This window comes from Chiloscyllium plagiosum, unplaced genomic scaffold (assembly GCF_037043375.1).
Source record: "Chiloscyllium plagiosum isolate Xiang-an unplaced genomic scaffold, Cpla_swu_hap1 HiC_scaffold_2, whole genome shotgun sequence".
In the NCBI taxonomy this organism is placed as follows: domain Eukaryota; kingdom Metazoa; phylum Chordata; class Chondrichthyes; order Orectolobiformes; family Hemiscylliidae; genus Chiloscyllium; species Chiloscyllium plagiosum.
In genome coordinates, this window is record NW_028270140.1 from 79,094,926 (window position 1) to 79,115,670 (window position 20,745).

General features: G+C 40.9%; 1 protein-coding gene across 5 annotated transcripts in view; it reads right to left on the reverse strand.

Moving 5' to 3' along the window:
• The window catches only part of LOC122557348 (protein JTB-like), a 31,424-nt gene extending 21,318 nt beyond the window's left edge, over nucleotides 1–10,106 (reverse strand). Inside the window, exons 1-4 of one of the 5 annotated variants that reach the window (XM_087998020.1) lie at nucleotides 9,962–10,094; nucleotides 5,785–5,905; nucleotides 3,754–3,865; nucleotides 59–99 (exon numbers count right to left, since the gene is read on the reverse strand). In XM_087998020.1, the coding sequence (XP_087854146.1) occupies nucleotides 59–99; nucleotides 3,754–3,827 (115 nt within the window). In that variant the 5' untranslated portion in view covers nucleotides 3,828–3,865; nucleotides 5,785–5,905; nucleotides 9,962–10,094. Of the gene's footprint in view, nucleotides 1–58; nucleotides 100–3,753; nucleotides 3,866–5,784; nucleotides 5,906–9,655; nucleotides 9,939–9,961 lie in introns of those variants that run through there. The other 4 variants (XM_087998013.1, XM_087998025.1, XM_087998016.1 and 1 more) reach the window with 4 other exon arrangements.
• Between the last annotated feature and the right edge of the window lie 10,639 nt (nucleotides 10,107–20,745).

Consider the following 20,745-nt stretch of genomic DNA (forward strand, 5'->3'; position numbering starts at 1 on the left):
CTCTTCAAAAATTACAGTAAATTTTGCTACTTGTTAATTTAATCATTTCAGTACTTACTTGCATTCCTTTCTGACTGCAATGGCACAGCATCACATGCTCTAGAAGAATCCAGACAACAAGTTCACTGAATTATAATTATATCAACAAACAAGCTGTTATGCTGCACTCCTCAATTTTAAATTAAAAAAAACAAAATTAACTAAGATGAACTTTGTAAATGCATTATACAAAAGTGTAAATATTGTATACATTATTAAACCAATTAGGATTAGTTGGACCCAAGAGTCTGTTTCTGTGCTGTATATCTCTATGACCAATTAAAACTGCATTTTCTTTCATATTTAATTTTGTGCAGTCAAGATATTCTGATAAAAGTGACATGAGTAATTCATCATGCACACTTGTGAGCAATTTAAACTGGTAATGGACCAAAAGTGATGCAATTTAGAACTAGTGACAAATATTGAAAGAGGATAACAACCAATTATAAAAAATTGATTATGCATCTTGCTTGCTGAAAGATTTCAAAAGGTTTGTATGGCAACAGTTGGAAAGTTCAAAACTTGAGCCAGCAATCTCACTATGGTCTTTGAAGTTTCTATTCAGTATTTTAACTGAATCTTTCAACTGAATTTTATTATCAGTAATCTGTGTTGGTAAATTAGGTCCAAATGCATTATTCCACTTTTCAAAATCAGGCTATATACTTTGTAGTTAGTAGAACAAAATAAATTCTTATGCTCAGACGAAATTAATGTTTACTTTTTAAAAGGGCCTTTGAAATTAGGTATATATAATAGTCACAAAATCAATTCCAAAGTTCATGTTCTGCTCGGTACTAGAAAGATCACAATCATTGGAGGCCATTTGGTGCACTGTATCCACACAGCTTTCCAAATGAACTAAATACTCCTGCTTTCTCCATTAGCCTTGCACATTGTTTCTATTTGATAATCATCTAATGTCTTCTTGATTGCCTCAACTGAACCTGCGTCCACCACACTTCAAGGCAGTGCATTCCAGAACCAAAGCTTTTCCCCCCAACATGGAATTGCAACTGTAGCAAATACATTTAAAATCTGCAGCCTTTCATTCTTCATTCTTTCACAAGCAGGAACAACTTTCCATCCAGACCTCATGACTTTGTAAACTTCTCAATCTCCTCTCCAAGAAAAAAACGTTTACCAAACCCTTATTATCCCTTCGAATCCCAAATCTACCCTAGCAGATTTGCCACATTACAAAAGTCTGATTCTACCCTTCCCGAACCTGCCCCGACTTACCCCAAACCCTCGCCAATTTACCTGGCACCCATATGTACCCTACTCCCTCAGCAGCCTGTCACACCTACATATACTCAGTACCCTCAGAGCATAATGGACCATTAAAACACATGACGTTTTGCTAAAAAAAAAGGGGGGGTGGTTTCAGCACTGATCCATTCTGTTGCTGCCTTTGCATAGCCTGTGTAAGCTGCTTCAGTTGAGAAGGATTCTGGGTCAGAAAAACATGTGACAAACTGCACCAAAAGGTAAGTAGGCCAATACTTATCAAAAGATTTGAACTATAGTCATCTTGTTTATAGCTGACACTTGTCATCTTTCCATACTAACCCAATACAAATTACTAAGCAAAGTTTTGACTATTTCCCTTTTCTAGCCCAAGAGGAAGGATTCTGCCTTAGTTGAAATGAACTACACGTTTAAAAGGTGGGAATGAAATCGGTGGTGTTCTGTTCAGCAGTGTCTAGAGGTACTCTGGATAATACCTTTATTTAATAATAGACACAGGCAATGGCTTTGTGATTTATAGAAGTGAGGGTGAGGGTGAAAAACCACCACAACAACCACAACCACTTCTATGGCATCTTGAACACAGTAAAACATCCCAAGGTATGTTACACAGTCAGCAGAATCAAGAGGCTGCATCAATTCGGAGGATGATGCATCACTTTCCATTGCCAGGCTCACTAAAGATTGGACTATAATTAGCGAAAGTCCAATTCAAATTTATCTGAAGGTGCCCTACAAGGAAACAGAGCAATAAAGGGCTGTGTGTCTAGTGAAAGCATATGAAATAGGAGTACACTATTCCATGCTTCAAGCCTACTCCATCATTTATCGGTTGATCTTCTAGTGAACACTTTCTGCAGCAGCCCATATCCCTCAATAGATTTCCTCACATTAAAAACATCAATCTCAGTCAAACAGCTATGCTTCACAATGCTGTATGAGAATTCAGAGAACTCCAAAGATTCACCACCCTCTTCTACTGAAGAAATTCCTCTCACAATCCTAAATGGGCAGTCATTTATTCCGAGACGGTTTCCCAGTTCTAGATCCCCTGCAGCAAGTGTAAATATCTTCACCACCATTCTCTAAGCATTTTGTATGTTTCAATGAAGCTACCTCTCATTTTCCAAAACTCCAGCCTATTTAATCTTTCCTCATAAGATAATTCCTCTGTCCCATGAATTAACTTGGTCAACCTTTCTCACACTCCTATGACAAATAAATCTGTAGGCAAGGAGAATAGTGTGTGCAATATGTAAGTGTGGTCTCAAAGCTCTATATAATTACAGTGAGACAGTTATTTCCACCCTCAAATCCTCTTGTAATAAAGATCAACATACCATTTTTCTTGACTTGCTTGCTGTACCTGCACATTAATCTTCAGTACCTCCTGATCAAGGACATCCAAGTCCCTTTGAAGTTCAACACTTCAATCTTTCACCATTTGGACACTATATTTTACTATCTCTCATGTTGCTACCTGGTACTCAATCTCTCAATGTTACCCACTCACTTAACCTCTCCATATTCCTTTGAAGCATCTTTGCATCTATTTCATACATGCATGTTCATCCAGCTCCTGTCATCTGTAAACTTGGAAATATTAAAGCACACCTTTTGTTAGGCAGCATCTATGGAACCAAAAGTATGCCAGGTGATCAAATATTCTGGATAGTCAAGAGGTATGCATAACCACAGCAAACCCTGACCAAGTGAAACTTTGAGACATCAACATACCCCCCAAAAAATCTATGTAAATACATTGATTTTAGGTGCATTAATGTAAAAACATACAGTAAGTAATGTAACGAGGGGGGGGGGGGGGTATAGGCATCACATACTTTATTTACAGCATAAACACTCGGACATCACAGTAGATCGTCGGATTTTAGGTATACAATTTTTTGCCTGTTTACCAAGTGTTCCAATTAAAACAAAGTTTGATGTACATTTAATTCTGACAACCAATCATTGTCATAGAGTGACTAGCTCAGACCAGACACTGGTCTTCATTTTCCTTTTGTAAATAATGGTTTTCTCTGTCCTTCCTTTGTTGAAGGATGTGGTTACATTTGCAACCTTACAAATCTGCTGGAATCATTCCCCAGGCTATAGAATTTTATAAGCTGACCACCAACACATCCTTTACCAAAGTCACCTATGGGATGTGGATAATCAGGTCCAGGTAACAATCTATTTTATGTCCCTTCAATTTCTGTAATATTACCTTTTTTTTAAAAAAAAATTAATACATTTCAGTTCCTTATTGACATTAGTCCAGAGATGTTTCATTTATCTTTGGGAGGTTTTTCATATTGAGTATTTAGTATCACCCAAAATCAACCATAAAAATTGCTCTTAATAGGTTTTAATTTAAAACGTATTGTATGCTTAGCATTTACATCAATTGAAAAGGCTAATCAAGCTCAAAGCTTGGCTCTGCATATAAGCTTATTTTACCTGAAAGATATGAACATATTCCATACTGTACACAAATAAACTAGAAGATACACCAACTCTGCCAACTGCAACATTTTCTTTTTACCCCTTTTCAAACTGGACGACTTATTTGCTGCAATAAAAAAAAACATCAGGAATGTTAAAAAGTGCATTTAACAGCTAAAAACAAAATGAATCATTTTATGATTTTTAATTATCAAAACATTCCATAAATAATGCCTGGTAGAATAAACTGTTCAGAATAAGAGCATAGAAACAGACCTTTCAGCCCACCATGTCTATGCTGACCAACAAGCATCAAACCACCCCAATCCCATTTACCTGGCACTTGATCCACTGTCATCATATATTGGCATTTTAAGGGTGTTCCTCAATCAAATCCCTGCTCAACATCCAAGTATTCGAGGGAAAATCAAACCCAGGGTAAAATCAAACCAAGGGAAAATCAAAGTCTCATAATTGAGACTTTTCATCCCAGGCAAAAATCCTGGTAAGTCTGCCCTGTAACCTCTCCAGTACAGTCAGGTCTTTACCATAATGTGGTGACCACAACTGCACACAGTATTCCAGCTGTGACCAAACTAATGTTTCATAATGCTGTAACCCCACGATTTCCACCAACCCAATACTCCAGTGTCAATCATTGGGAAAATTCTAAACAATAATAAAAAAGGATGCTTTGACAATAATTAGGCAGTCAACACGGATTTAAAAGGTAAATTAACAACAGTGCTTAGTATGTTACTCCTATATTCTACACCCCAGCTAATGAAGGCAAGCATCCCATATGCTTTCTTCATCACCGTCTAACTGTGCTGACACCTTCAGGGATCCATGGACTTGTACACCAAGGTCCCCTTGTTCCTCAGTACTTCCTCAGAACCTAATTTCATTATGTATATTCTTCCCTACTGGACCTCCCAAAATGCATCACCTCACACTTATCAGGATTAAAATTCCATCTGCCACTGCTCTACCTAATTTACCAGCTAATCAAGATAAAAAGTTAGCTTGAGACCATCCTCCTCACCACCAAAAACACTGCTGATTTTCATGTCATCTGCAAGTTTACAAATTTTACCTTCTAAATTCACATCCAAGTCTAAATTCACATCCAACGCATAAACAGCAAGGGTCCCAGCACCAGTCCCTGTGATACACTACTGGTCACAGGCTTTCAATCATAAAAACCCACCAGCATCACCCTTTACCTCCTATTTCCAAGCCAATTTTGGATAGAGTTTACCAACTCGGATCCCATGGACTCTTACCTTTTAGACTACCCTTCCATTTGGGACCTTGTCAAAGACCTTAGTGAAGTCCATTTAAAGCACTCCAACTGCATTACCACCAATATATTTTGTTACTTTTATAACAAACTCAAATTTAGTCAGACAGGATCTCCCTCTAACAAATCCACACTTTTCACCCTGATCAATCCCTGCCTTTCCAAATGTTGATTATCCCTATCGCTCTTTTTTCTAAATGATTACCACTGACATCAGACTAACTGGCCTGTAATTACCTGGCCTATCACCACTGTACCACTTTTGAAAAAAGGAACCTCTTTAGCTATTCGCCAGTCACCTGGCACTTCACGGGCAAATGAAATATTAAATATCTTTACTAGGTGCCTGGCAATCTACTCCCCTGCTTCTATAGCAGAAGAATTTTAATCAGGCTCTGGGCATTTATGTACCTTCATACCTGCTACATCATCAAACACAGCCTTACTGATATGTTCTAGACCCTCACTTCCCCAGCTACAATGTCTTTCTCCTCTGAATACAGATGAGAAATATTCATTTAAGACCTCACTCTCACCTGTTCCACAGGCAGGTTGCCCAAACAAACTGGAACACAGTTAAACTGTGTAATCCATTAGTCTTTCAAATGGAAAAAAAGTCAAAACCCTAAAGCTACTCCAACCCCCCCAAAAATGAGGCTACTCTTAGTAATCCATCCCAGTTATTTTAAAATAGCATTATTTTTAAAAATAAAATGTACTATGCAACATTCTCGTCACTTTACTTTTAAAAAAAGGAGTCTTCCTGAATGCCAGTGGAATGAAGAACAGGAATCCTGCACTCAATTTAGCTTTATTGAAGCAACTTCTACACCGAGGCACAGCGTGTGTGTTAATACAGGCTACCTAGGAACAATAGGAAAAAGTGAGGACTGCAGATGCTGGAGATCAGAGCTGAAAATGTGTTGCTGGAAAAGTGCAGCAGGTCAGGCAGCATCCAAGGAGCAGGAGAATCGACATTTCAGGCATGAGCCCTTCTTCCTGAAGAAGGGCTCATGCCTGAAACATTGATTCTCCTGCTCCTTGGATGCTGCCTGACCTGCTGTGCTTTTCCAGCAACACATTTTCAGCTACCTAGGAACAATAACAACATTAGCATGGTCAGTTAATATAAGTAAATTAGCCAGTTGCATATTAGATTTAAATTTTAAAACGAGATTACTATTTGGAAGTCATTCCCAGACTTAGAACAGCAAAGTTCCAAATAGGCAAAAAAAACATTCAGATTGTTCTGCTATAACACATATTTCATTAACACAAGTTCACTGTAATGCAATTAATGAATTGGGGACACTGTTTCCAAAGCACAAACATTTAAAATGGTTGTTGGCAATGTAATCTCATTACAGCCAACACTAAGCACTGTTTCTAAAACGTGATTTTTCTACAATGAGGAGTTGCATAAGATCGCAACCATTGAGTTCTTCTACAACAATCTGTATTTATACAGCATACTTCATGATTTAAGAACTTCCCAAACTCAAAATGAACTGAATAAGTGACAGAATTTTAAATTATGCAAGCAAATGTACAGTCACAGTAAACAGTTTGGAACCACAAACAGAAAAAAGATGAATGATCGGTTAATCTCTGATACCATTCTTCCTTCTCTTCTTTAAAGATTGCTAATGACAGATATGGCATCCACTCTGAAGTATAATGGCTCGTGAAAGGTAGGATCCCAAGTAATCTGGTAGTTCAAGAGGTGAACGAATATAATCTCAGCCATTGTGAAATATGGTTATACAAGTAGAACAAGACTGAGAACTTAACATTTGAGGGACATTTAACCTTCCCAAGAGATGGGAGGAAAGGAGAAGGTAGTTGGGTAGCACTGTTCAGAAATGAAATGAGGACAGTTGTGAGAGATGATTTCAGCTCAGGTGATGTAGATCCATTTGGGTGAAGACAAACAACAGGAAGGGAAAGACATTGGTAGGAGTGACATATAGACCCCAAACAATTTCAAGCTATAGGAAAGGGAGTGTATCAACAAATAATAGGAGCATGCAAAAAGAATAGAGCAATAATTGTGGGTGACTTTAATCTTCATGTTGATTGGGTCAATTGTGCTGGAAAAGGTAACTACAAAAACAAATTCAGAGTGCACTATGCATAGTTTCTTACAGCAATATTGCTTGGAAACAAATCAAGAAGCAAGGTGTCTATTGATCTAGTAATGGGTGATGAGGAGGTTTAAAAAGAGACCTCCAAGTAAAAGATCCCCTAGGAATTAGTGATCATAGAATTTAATATTCAGTTTATCATGTTAAGTGAGAGAAACTGGAGTCAAAAAACTGTTTAATTTAAATCAAATGAAATACAATGAAATGAGGATAGAATTAGTAAAAATGAACTGGGTAGATAAGTTAACAGAAAAGACAATAAGAAAGCAGCAACATACATTTAAGAGGTACTTCATGACTCTCAGCTGGAAAGATTCGAAGATAAACCAACCATAGCTAACTCAGGAAGTTAAGAACAGTACAGAAGTTGAAAGAAAAAGCATATCAGGGCAAAAGTCAGTGATAGCATGAAAGACTGGAATAAATTCAGAATCCAGGAAAGGAGTACTGAATATATGAACACAGAAAATAAACAAGTGAGGATGACAATAAAAGCTTTTTAATTATATAAGAGAGAGAAGTCCAAGTGAACATAAGGCCCTCAGAAAGTTAATCTGGAAAGAGTGTAATGGGGAACAAGGAACTGGCACAGAAGTTAAACAGATATTTTGCATCAATCTTTAATGAAAGAAACTTTGAACATTCCATTCATACTAAATAATTATGTTGGTAGAATTATGTTCCATCATCACTAGAGAAATAGCATTAGACAAACTAATGGGCTAAAAGTAGATAACTGGCTTGCATTTGAGAATCCTAAAAGAAGCTACAGAGACAGATGTATTAATTGTAATTTTTCAGAAATCCTTGGATTCTGGAGAAGTTCTGAAGTACAGGGAATTGGAAAAATGTCAATGTGACAACCTGATTTAAAAGCAGATAACTATGAGCCGATTTGGTTCATAACTATTGTTGGGAAAATGGTGGAATCAATTATTAATCATAAAACCCTTACAGCACAGAAATAGGCTATTTGTCCCATCGAGTCCACACTGACTCTCCAAAGAGCATCTCACCTAGATTCACCCTATCCCTGCATTTGCCATGGTTAATCCACCTCGCTTGCATAGCCCTGGACCCTATGGGCAAAGTAGCATGGCCAATTCACCTAACCTGCACATCTTTGGACTGTGGGAAGGAAACCTGTGCACCTGGCAGAATTCCACAGAGACCCTGGGAGAAAGTTGCAAGCTCCACACAGACAGTTGCCCAGGGCTGGAATCAATCACAGGTCCCTGGCACTGAGAGATAGCAATGCTAACTACTGAGTGACCAGGCTACTCATACTCCCATAAGGGGGTAATAGCAGCACATTCGGAAGCTCATAATCAAATCAAGCAGAGTCAGCATGGCTTCATGAAAGGGAAATTGCAGTTAACTTAAAGATTGAAAGGTAATCTCATTAAATATATAGGATTCTTCAGAATTTGATATGGTAAATCATCATAGACGAATCCCTACAATGTGGAAACAGGTCATTTGGCCAAACAAGTCCACAGTGACCTTCGAAGAGTAACCCAGCCAGAACCTTATATTACCCCTGACTAATGCACCTAACCTACACATCTTTGGACTGTGGAAAGAAACCAGAGCATCCAGAGGAAACCCACGCAGACATGGGGAGAATGTGCAAACTCCACACAGACAATAGCCTGAGGCTGGAATTGAACCCGGGTCCCTGGTGCGGTGAGGCAACAGTGCTAACCACTGAGCCACCTTGTCCCCCCTCATGGGAATGGAGGGCACAATCTCAGAATAAAGGGGTACTAGTTCAAGACCGACATGAGGAAGAATTTCATCTGAGGGTTAAATGTCTTTGGATCTTCTTGCCAGAGAGCTGAAGACAGAGTCCTTGTGTACATTTAAGGCCAAGATATGATATTTCCTTATTAGTCAAGAATCTAAGAGTTACATGGAAAGACAGGAAAGTGGACATTAGGATGTCAGATCAGCTATGATCCTGTTAAATGGTAGGGCAGGCACATGGGCCAACAGCCTACTCCTGTTCCTCTCTTATGGTCTTAGTCGTAAACTCTCCAGCCAACCTAAACTTGCAACCTATTTGAAGTGCTCAAACATTGCACGTTTCAAGAAGCCAAATTTTTTTTTTTACCTACTTTGTCAAAAGATTAACAGCAGAGGCCTACATTCACAAAACAAATAATTTGCTCCAAACTGACCTGTAGAACAGATGTCATTTACTAACTGCAGCCAGCTACATCCATTAGACACAATTACAAAGAAATAACTTGCAAGTTGGAGTTACCAAAGAAATTAAGCTACCTTATCACAATATCATAGCTTTGAAATCTAACTCCTAGCTCATCAATGGAGATGGAATATTAGAAGCAAAAATACACAAACATAAGACAGGTTATTTTCAATCTCTAGCCTGTGGTAATATCCTTGGAAGTGCTGAAAACTTCAATGCTTGTTATTAACAGCTATGTTAACAACCGACCATCAATACCTGCCAAATCAGATCAACATAACCCGATTCGATTACTGAGGATAACGTCGTACACCCCAGTTTGAAAACTTAAAGAGCCTCACATCTGAGCAAGAGAAACAAATAAGACAGGATTCAGTTCAGTGGAAACAGTCATTGCTTTGGGCTCAGGACCGGTCAACACGAGTTAAGACATTTTCCTGGAGGCCCATGTGACCCCCAACACAAACAACCCGGTTTCCCAACTCCAATATTTTCATTGGAGAGTCAAGAGAATCAGATACGCAACACTGTTTCACGACGCTGTAATGGTTCTCCTGCAGTGACCTGGACAGCAATGCAGACCGGGAAGGAAGGCCATCAACAGGTCCGGGCTTTCCCAACTCCCCGGGAGATGCAGTGGGCCTCGCCCCGGGACCCAGGTTCAGGTACATTAATCCTCTCCCACAACAACCTGTTTACTCACAGCAACCGCTCCGCCCTCTGACCTCAAACCCAGTGTCACCCTCAATTACGTCACAACGGGCCGGTCGGAGGCAGCCAATCTGGAAAGACCCTCGGGTCCGTATTTACATAGGGAGCGATGATTGGTCAAGTGCCGTCACGTCCATGCGGTAGCTTGGACGTCATCATTGCTTCCGTGGAGGCAGCAGCTGGTTTTATGCGTCACAGATGGGGGAGGGGCTGTGGAAATGTAACTCTCTGTAGGTGCTGGAAATCTGATATATGCAGAAGCAGCAGGAAGGCACTTCGAGATTATTGTCGACAACTCTTAATCAAACTTCAGCGACATTATTTTTCTCTCCTAATATGATGTCGTTTGACTTGTCACTTTCAAATTTGTTTTCAATAAACTGCTTTTTTGCTTTCCTAGGGATGAGAAATGTGTTACCAGGTTACTTTGCAGTTTCACGGGTCAAGCACCGCTGTCAGTATGATAAAGCCCAAGTGCTGTTTTACTTGTTAGTCCATGTTACGAAGAGTGGCCTCTGGTTGAGGCAATACTAATGATTTAAATTGCTATCCTATCACAGACATCTACAGTCTTGAGTTCTGTGCTTATTAGTCTCACTATTGTGCATTGCAATAGTGAGACCAATTGTGGATAGAAAACTGGTTAACCGGTCGAAGTCAGAGAGTGGTGGTAGATGGTAAATGTTCAGCCTGGAGCCCAGTTACAAGTGGACTTCCGCAGGGATCAGTTCTGGGTCCTCTATTGTTCGTAATTTTTATTAATGACTTGGATGAGGGAGTCGAAGGGTGGGTCAGTAAATTTGCAGATGATACGAAGATTGGTGGAGTTGTGGATAGTGAGGAGGGCTCTTGTCGGCTGCAAAGGGACTTGGATATGATGCAGAGCTGGGCTGAGGAGTGGCAGATGGAGTTCAACCCTGCCAAGTGTGAGGTGGTCCATTTTGGAAAGACAAATAAGAATGCGGAATACAGGGTTAACGGTAGGGTTCTTAGTGAGGTGGAGGAGCAGAGGGATCTTGGGGCCTATGTTCATAGGTCTTTGAAAGTTGCCACTCAGGTGGATAGAGCTTGTAAGAAGGCGTATAGTGTATTAGCGTTCATTAGCAGAGGGATCGAATTCAAGAGTCGTGAAGTGATGTTGCAACTGTACAGGACTTTGGTTAGGCCACATTTGGAGTACTGTGTGCAGTTCAGGTTGCCTCACTTTAGGAAAGATGTGGAAGCTTTGGAAAGGGTGCAGAGAAGATTTACCAGGATGTTGCCTGGAATGGAGAATAGGTCGTACGAGGATAGGTTGAGAGTGCTAGGCCTTTTCTCATTGGAACGGCGAAGGACCAGGGGTGACTTGATAGAGGTTTATAAGATGATCAGAGGAATAGATAGAGTAGACAGTCAGAAACTTTTTCCCCGGGTACAACAGAGTGTTACAAGGGGACATAAATTTAAGGTGAAGGGTGGAAGGTATAGGGGAGATGTCAGGGGTGGGTTCTTTACCCAGAGAGTGGTGGGGGCATGGAATGCGCTGCCTGTGGGAGTGGTAGAGTCAGAATCTTTGGTGACCTTTAAGCGGCAATTGGATAGGTACATGGATGGGTGCTTAAGCTAGGACAAATGTTCGGTACAACATCGTGGGCCGAAGGGCCTGTTCTGTGCTGTATTGTTCTATGTTCTATGTTCTACACACTGACTCCATTTTTACAAAGAATGATTGAAGGTGAAATCGGCACTTTTATACTTGAATGTTGCCCGTCATATTATACCACTGTCATTCCTATCTGAAATCCATATAACATCCCGCACCTTTTCTTGTTAAAGAATTGGAACCCTTTTCCGTTAACAAGTACAATAACGCATATAGATACAATATTTCTACATATTTGGACAATGCTCTAATGGACGTGTGACACAACCAGACCCAGTCCTTGGACAAATTTCACGCCTTGGCCATGTGTGCCATACGTGTCTTCACAAATGGATATATGTAATTTGTCATAGATGTGTCAGTAGTCACTATCTTGTGTAACTGATGGTTGATTCCATGCTGTTCAGACGTTTGCCTATTTATTCATAGAATTTAACCATTTGTCATTACAGCATTACATGGCGAAGGCTACACAAAACAACTGTAGTCTCTTTCCACTGAGCTATATGTTTGTTCGTAATACTTGAATTCTCACATTCTGCCCTGGTTCAAGTGAAAAACTGCCTGGATGCTTTTTGATTATGCTTTATACCATTCCCTTCTCTCTTTCATCACACACATATGGTTGGAAGCTGAGAGTGTGGGTAAGAAAAACTGAGTCGCTCTGCCTTCCAAATATGAGAGCTGCCATTGAGAGTAAACTCATTGGAGAAGTAGCAAGCAGATTTAGCACAGCCACTAAAAATCTTAGCAAGCCACTTTTGACTATCATGGATTTTACAGCACAAACAGTGCATTTTGCCAGGCTGTTCATTTGAGAGCGAAAAGGAGAAGAGATAATATTTTTAAAGTCACATTTCCTACACATCTTGGAAGGATACATTAGTGCACAGTGGACTTTAGTCAAGCACACTTTGTTGATTAGGAGAATGTGAGGACTGCTAATGCTGAAGATCAGAGTCAAACATTGTGGCGCTGGAAAAGCACAGCAGGTCAGGCAGCATTCTGATGAAGGGTTTATGCCTGTAATGTTGATTCTCCTGCTGTTTGGTTGCTGCCTGACCTGCTGTGTTTTTCCAGCATCACATTTTTCGACCACAATTTGTTGAGCCACATCAAATATAATAAATATGGCATTTAATGTGTCAAAACTATTGCACTAATGGTATCTTTGATTTGTTGCATAAAGGGGAAGTTGGTGAAGTAGTCAGTGACCAAAATGTAATTATTTCTTTGAATATGGAAATAACAATAGTGATCTTGCACCTCGACATGAAAGGAATCTCAAGAGGAAGGAGCGATACTGTCATTGTTGATGTTGATGCAGTTGACATGTTTCCCACAATTTGAATAGCTGGTTGATGTTCTTATTATATATATCATGCCAATATATAGATTCATGCACCAATCTCTTGTATTTTTTTCCTGAGCCCATGTGACCTAAATGTATGTGGTCCAGCATATATTGACGTGGAACTTGCACAATCACCTTTTGTTTGCCTTTGAGATTACATTACTTGGTGGTCCTATTTAGAATGAACATGCTAGTTTGTGGGCCTGTTAAAGATTCACTCATACCACCTGGTGATGATAGTGATCATCTGATGCAGCTTGCTGAATAAGGTCTACTTGGCTCTGACCAAAAATGAATGTGGACAAGGTTGCAGTCTGAAATCTTTGCTTTGCAAAGCCATGCAATTTGGTGCTAAACTGATGGATTTGTTATCTCACAGATCATAATAATACATAGATTTGTGCATGCTGAAAAAAAAATCAGAAAAGGTCCTGCTGTATCAACAATGTAGAACTTTCCAGATGTTGAACCCAGGGAACTGTATTGACTTTTATAATCAATTATCCCAATGCAAGGGATGTCAGACCCATTGAAAGCAATTAGCTTATTGTACATAGATTGTGCTAAATTGTGCCAGTCATTGTGCAACCAACAATTACATTTTAATATAAACTAGAAGGAATGATATGCAAAAGGGGAAGCAGAAGCAAAGGTGATATCATTTCTTTCAGGTGAAATGTATTCTATGTGTTATTCCAAGGATTTGAACAATTTGGAGTTTTGGTAATGGCAGCAACAAAGCAGGGTGCAGTGCCCCTTTTTAGCCAAAGACTTGGCCTTACAAGATTGTCAGTCAGGATCTCAGGAGCAATTAAAGCTTTCTAGGCTGTGCTGGAACTGGATTGGTGGGTATGAATTTTCTAGGCAGGCAAAGGCAGTGAAAGTTTGGGGCTGAACATGTGTGCAACGGTGGCACATATGTACCATGCCACCTTGCAGAGGAATGGTACCTGTGACCACAATCAGTAAAATAGACTCTTGTTGCTAGAAATCAATTAATGGAATTCTATTGTTTTAAAATTTCCAGGTTGCTTTCAATGCCTGTTGGCTCTTCCAGAATGGTTGGTAGCCCTGTCAGCAGGATCATCTAAGGAGAGTGAAATAAGGTTAACATTTTCAGTTGATGGCCATTCATAGAGTCATAAGTCATAGAGATGTCAAGCATGGAAACAGACCCTTTGGTCCAATTCGCCCATGCTGACCAGATATCCTAACCTAATTTAGTGCTGGAAATGAGTTGCTGGAAAAGCGCAGCAGGTCAGGCAGCATCCAAGGAGCAGGAGAATCAACGCTTCGGGCATGAGCCCTTCTTCAGGAATGAGGAAAGTGTGCCAAGCAGGCTAAGGTAAAAGGTAGGGAGGAGGGACTTGGGGGAGGGTAGTTGGAAATGCGATAGGTGAAAGGAGATTAAGGTGAGGGTGATAAGGTGAAGGTGATAGGCCGGAGTGGAGGTGGGGGCAGAGAGGTCAGGAAGAAGATTGCAGGTTAGGAAGGTGGTGCTGAGTTCGAGGATTGGGACTGAGACAAGGTGGGGGGAGGGGAAATGAGGAAACTGGAGAAATCTGAGTTCATCCCTTGTGGTTGGAGGGTTCTGAGGCGGAAGATGAGGCGCTCTTCCTCCAGCCGTCGTGTTGCTATGGTCTGGTGATGGAGGAGTCCAAGGACCTGCATGTCCTTGGAGGAGTGGGAGGGGGAATTGAAGTCTTGAGCCACGGGGTGGTTGGGTTGGTTGGTCCGGGTGTCCTAGAGGTGTTCTCTGAAGTAGGTGGCCTGTCTCCCCAAAGTCAGCTCAGGACAACACTCTCACAGACTTGCAAAAGACGTTCAGACCAACAAAATTTGGACCCAACCAGGACAACCAGTACCTACAACAAATCCGAAGCCTCCAGCAACAGATCTCCCTCCGGATCCTCCTCTCCACGCTTGCAGCCATGCGCCACTACCTACATTCTCTGCAATTAGCCCGACCCCAGCTCAGGACAACACTCTCACAGACTTGCAAAGGCAGAAGCTCTTCAGCCAGGTTCTCAAACAGACTCACTACCACAGCCACATCTCCTTCCTCAGCACCTGCCTACGGAACCGACTGACCCTGCACGGACTCTGGACTACGTTCAGACCAACAAAATTTGGACCCAAGCAGAACAACCAGTACTTACAACAAATCCGAAGCCTCCAGCAACAGACCTCCCTCCGGATCCTCCGCTCCACGCTTGCAGCCATGCGCCGCTACCTACATTCCCTGCAATTAGCTCTACCCCAGCTCAGGACAACACTCTCACAGACTTGCAAAGGTTCCTCCCTCCTAACCTAATTTAGTCCCAGTTTCAGCATTTAGCCCAATCTAAACCCTTCCTATTCATATACTTGAAAGGGTTCAGAAAAGATTTACAAGAATGTTGCCAGGGAGAGGCTGAACAGGCTGGGGCTGTTTTCCCTGGAGCGTCAGAGACTGAGGGGTAACCTTACAGAGGTTTACAAAATTATGAGGGGCGTGGATAGGATAAATAGACAAAGTCTTTTCCCTGGGGTCGGGAAGTCCAGAGCTAGAGGGCATAGGTTGAGGGTGAGAGGGGAAAGATATAAAAGAGACCTAAGGGGCAACTTTTTTACGCAGAGGGTGGTACGTGTATGGAATGAGCTGCCAGAGGATGTGGTGGAGGCTGGTACAATTGCAACATTTAAGAGGTATTTGGATGGGTACATGAATAGAAAGGATTTGGGGGATATGGGCCGGGTGCTGGCAGGTGGGACTAGATTGGGTTGGGATATCTGGTCAGCATGGACGGGTTGGATTGAAGGGTCTGTTTCCATGCTGTACATCTCTTTGACTCTATGACTCATCCAGATATATTTTAAATGCTCTAATTGTACTAGCCCTCACCACTTCACAGAACAGCTCATTCTATACATGCACCATTCTCTGCATGAAAAAAGTTGCCTCTTAGGTGCCTTTTAAATTTTTCCCTCTTACCCTAAACCTATGCCCTCTAGTTCTGGACTCGCCATAGGAAAACATACTTTGTCTATTTACCCTATCCATGCCCCTCATGATTTTATAAACCTATATAAGGTCACCCCTCAGCCTGCGGTGCTCCCAGCCTATTCAGCCTCTCCCGATAGTTTAGATCCTCCAACCCTGGCAACATCCTTGTAAATCTTTTCTGTACTCTTTTCAAGTTTCACAACATCCTTCTTATAAAAGGAGACCAGAATTGCACACAATATTCCACAAGTGGCCTAACTAATTTCCTGTACGGCCGCAACATGACCTCCCAACTCCTATACTCAATACTCTGACCAATAAAGGAAAGCATACCAAACACCTTCTTCACTATCCTATCTACCTGCGACTCTACTTCCAAGGAGCTATGAACCTGTACTCCAAGATCTTTTTGTTCAGCAACACTCCCCAGGACCTTACTGTTAAGTGTATATTTCATGTTTGATTTGCCTTTCCAAAATGCAGCACCTCGCATTTATCTAAATTAAACTCCATCTACCACTCCTCAGCCCATTGGCCTGTCTGATCAAGATCCCGTTATACTCTGAAGTAACCTTCTTTACTGTCAACCACACCCCAATTTTGGTGTCATATGCAAACTTACTAGCTATACCTCTTATGCTCACATCCAAATCATTTATATAAATGATGAAAAAGTGGACCCAGCACCAATCCTTGTAGCATACCCTAGTCACAGGCCTCCAGTCTGAAAAGTAACTCTCCGGCACCACCCGCAGTCTCCTACCTTGGAGCCAGTTTTGTATGCAAATGGATAGTTCTCCCCGTATTCCATGAGATCAAACTTTGCTAACCAGTCTACCATGAGGAACATTGTCAAATGTCTCACTGAAGTTCATATACATCATGTCCACACTCTGCCCTCATCAAACCTCTTCCTTACTTCTTCAAAAACCTTGATCAAGTTCATGAGACATAATTTCCCACGCACAAAGCCATGTTGACTATCCCTACTCCGTCTTGCTTTTCCAAATACATGTAAATCCTGTCCCTCAGGATTGCCTCCAAACATTTACCTACTACTGATGTCAGGTTCACTGGTCCATAATTTCCTGGCTTTTCCTTACCACATTTCTTAAATAGTGGCACCATGTTAACCAACCTCCAGTCTTCCAGCACCTCACCTGTGACTATCGATGATACAAATATTTTAGCAAGGAGACCAGCAATCACTTTCCTAGCTTCCCACAGAGTTGTAGGGTACACCTGATCAGGTCCTCGGGATTGATCTACTTTTATACATTTTAAGACAGCCAGCACCTCCTCCCCTGTAATATGGACATTTTTCAAGGTGTCATTATCTGCTTGTTCACATTCTGTATCTTTCATGCTCTTCACCACAAGTAAACACTAATGCGAAATATTCATTCAGTTTCTCCCTCATTTCCTACGGTTCCACACATAGGCTGCTTTGAAGATCTTGTGGGGCCTATTCTCTCCCTAGTTACCCTTTTGCTCTTGATGTATTTATAGCTTCCCTTTGGATTCTCCTTAATCCTATTAGCCAAAGCTATCTCATGTCCTCTTTTTGTCCTCCTGATTTCCCTCTTAAATATATTCCTACTGCCTTTATGGGACTCACTCGATCTCTTCTGTCTGTACCTAACATATGCTTCCTTCTTTTTATCAACCAAAATCTCAATTTCTCTAGCCATCCAGCATTTCCTATACCTACCAGCCTTGCCTTTCACCCTAACAGGAAACTTCTGTCTCATTTTGAAGGCTTCCCATTTTCCAGCCATCCTTTTACTTGCGAACATTTGCCCCCAATCAACTTTTGAAAATTCTTGCCAAATACCGTCAAAATTGGTCTTCCTCCAATTTAGAACTTTAACTCTTAGATCCTGTCTATCCTTTTCCATCACTATTTTAAATCTAACAGGGTTATGGTCACTAGCCCCAAAGTGCTTCCTTACTCGCACCTCAGTCACATACCCTGCCTTATTTCCCAAGATTAGGTCAAGTCTCTATTAGGTACATCCACATATTGAATCAGAAAATGTTCTTGCAAACACATAACAAATTCCTCTCCATCTAAACCCTTAACACAATGGCAGTCACAGCTTATGTTTGGCAAGTTAAAATCTCTTGCCACCCTATTATTCTTAAAGATAACTGAGATCTTCTTCCAAATTTATTTCTCAATTTCCCACTGACTATTGGGGGTCTATAATATAATCTCAATCAGGTGCTCATCCTTTTCTTATTTCTCAATTCCACCCAAATAACCTCCCTGGATGTATTTCCAGGAATATTCCCCCTAAGTACAGCCATAATGCTATCCCTTATCAAAAACACCAGTCCCCTTCCTGTCTTGCCTCCCTTTCTATCCTTCCCGTAGCATTTGTATCCTGGAACATTAACGTACCAGTCCTGTCCATCCCTGAACCATGATACCCAATCCCATGATACCCAATCCCATGTTCCTAACTATGCCCTGAGTTCACTTGCCTTCTCTGTTAGGTCTCTTGCGTTGAAATAAATGCAGTTTAATTTATCAGTCCTACCTTGTTCTCTGCCCTGTTCCTGCCTGCCCTGACTGTTCGACTCACTCCGGTTCTCAACTGTACCAGTGTCAGATTGATCTCTTTTCTCACTATTTCTCTGGGTCCCACACCCTACCTTACTATTTTAATCCTCCCGAGCAGTTCTAGCAAACCTCCCTGTCACTATATTAGTCCCCTTCCAACTCAGATCTAATGTGCCCTTCTTGTACAGTTCACTTCTATCCCAAAAGGGATTCCAATGATCCAAAAATGTGAACCTTTCTCCCTGCACCAGCTCCTCAGCCATGACCTCCATTAGTTTGTTACACTGGGAGTAATCCAGATATTACTACCCTTGACATCCTTTTTAACTTCCTGCCTAACTGTCTGTTTTCTCGCTTCAGAATCTCATCCTTGTCCCTTCCTATGTTGTTAGTTCCAATGTGTACAACAATCTCCTGCTGATCCCTCTCTCCTTTGAGAACATTCTGCAACTTCTCTGAGATATTCTTGACCCTGGCATCAGTTAGGCAACACGCCATTCTGATGTTTTGCTGCCTGCCACAAAAACGTCTGTCTGTGCCGCTGACTAGAGACTCCTCTATTACAATCGCATCAGAACCAGTTCTCAAGATTTATGGTTGGAAATGTGAAACGGTCATCAATGTGACACATTAACTCTGTTTCTCTCATCTTGGACGATATCAGATATGCTGAATATTTACAGTGGTTTGTTTTTATTGTGTGATGATAGTACTTTTTTTTCCCTGCTTGTTGGTCTGTCTGTTGGCAATATATTTCAAAGCCTAGAGTCATAGATAGAGTCATAGAGTCATACAGCATGGAAATGGACCTTTCGGTCCAACTCATCCGTGCCAACCAGGTTTCCCAAACTAAGCTACTCCCATTTTGGCCCATATCATTCTAAATACTTCCTAATCGTGTACCTATCCAAATATCTTTTAAATGTTGTAACTGTATCTGCATCTACCACTTAGTGGATGGATTTCAACAAAACCTGGTACACCAATAGGGTACTGCTTAGGGAAGAACTACTTACTTATTGGTGTGAAGATACCGAATTGGATCCTGGAATTTAATTTTATAAAATTGATCTGTTAACTTTAGGAGATAGGATAAAGTGATTTTTTTGTGGAATAATGAGGATTAACTCAACTACTCTTATAAAATTTGTCACAGCTATCAAACTATAAGCAGAGTTTCCAAAGCAGGTTGTTAAATGTGGATTGCCTTGAAGCCTCCTAAAAAAAAAAGGCGCTCTTCATACAAAGCTTTTTTTGAGCTTTTTAGTCACAAAAGCAAAAACATTAACAAAGATGTGGGCAGTTGTAATAATGTTGAAACAAAAACTGAAGTTGCTGGAGAAACTCAACAGTTCTGGCAGCACCTGTGAAGAAAAAGCAGAGCAAGTACATTATGACAGTCCGATGGTATCCAAATTGTAAACATAAAACAGAAATTGCTGGGGAAACTCTTCAGAGCACTGAAGAAGATTTGCTGAACTCAAACGATTTAACGTGTTTTCTCTCCACAGATGCTGCCAAACATGCTGAGTTTCTCCAGCAATTTTCTGTTTTTGTTTCAGATTTTCAGTATCCATATATGTCTTCTATTTCAGTGTAATAATGTTGATATCACAGTGTGGTGGAGCTATGCATTCCACTGAATGCCCTCTTCAATTATTGTAAATACTAGTTGTTGTTAACCATTTCTCTCTCTCGGTGTTTTGATCCCTCCTGTGCACCATTCACAACTCCTACAAAAATGAAGCAGTTTGTATCCATACAAAGCCAGACCTGCATAACATTCAAGCTTATGCCGATAAGCAGCAAATAACATTCTCATCATCCAACTGCTTGGCAAAGACAATATCCAATCAGGAAAAGTGCCCCTGCCTTCCCCCACCCTGACATTCAATGGCAGGGCTTATTCTCTCCACCACTTCCGCTCTACCTTCTTGTAATTTCTGACTCAGAGACACTGACACTGCGATCCCTAAACCTGTTCAGTAGGCAAGTCACCTACTCCCCTGTCATTCCCATGAGTATAAAAAAATAGTCTTTGGCAGATGCCAAAACAAAACACAACAAGACATTTTAGGGATCTTGTGTT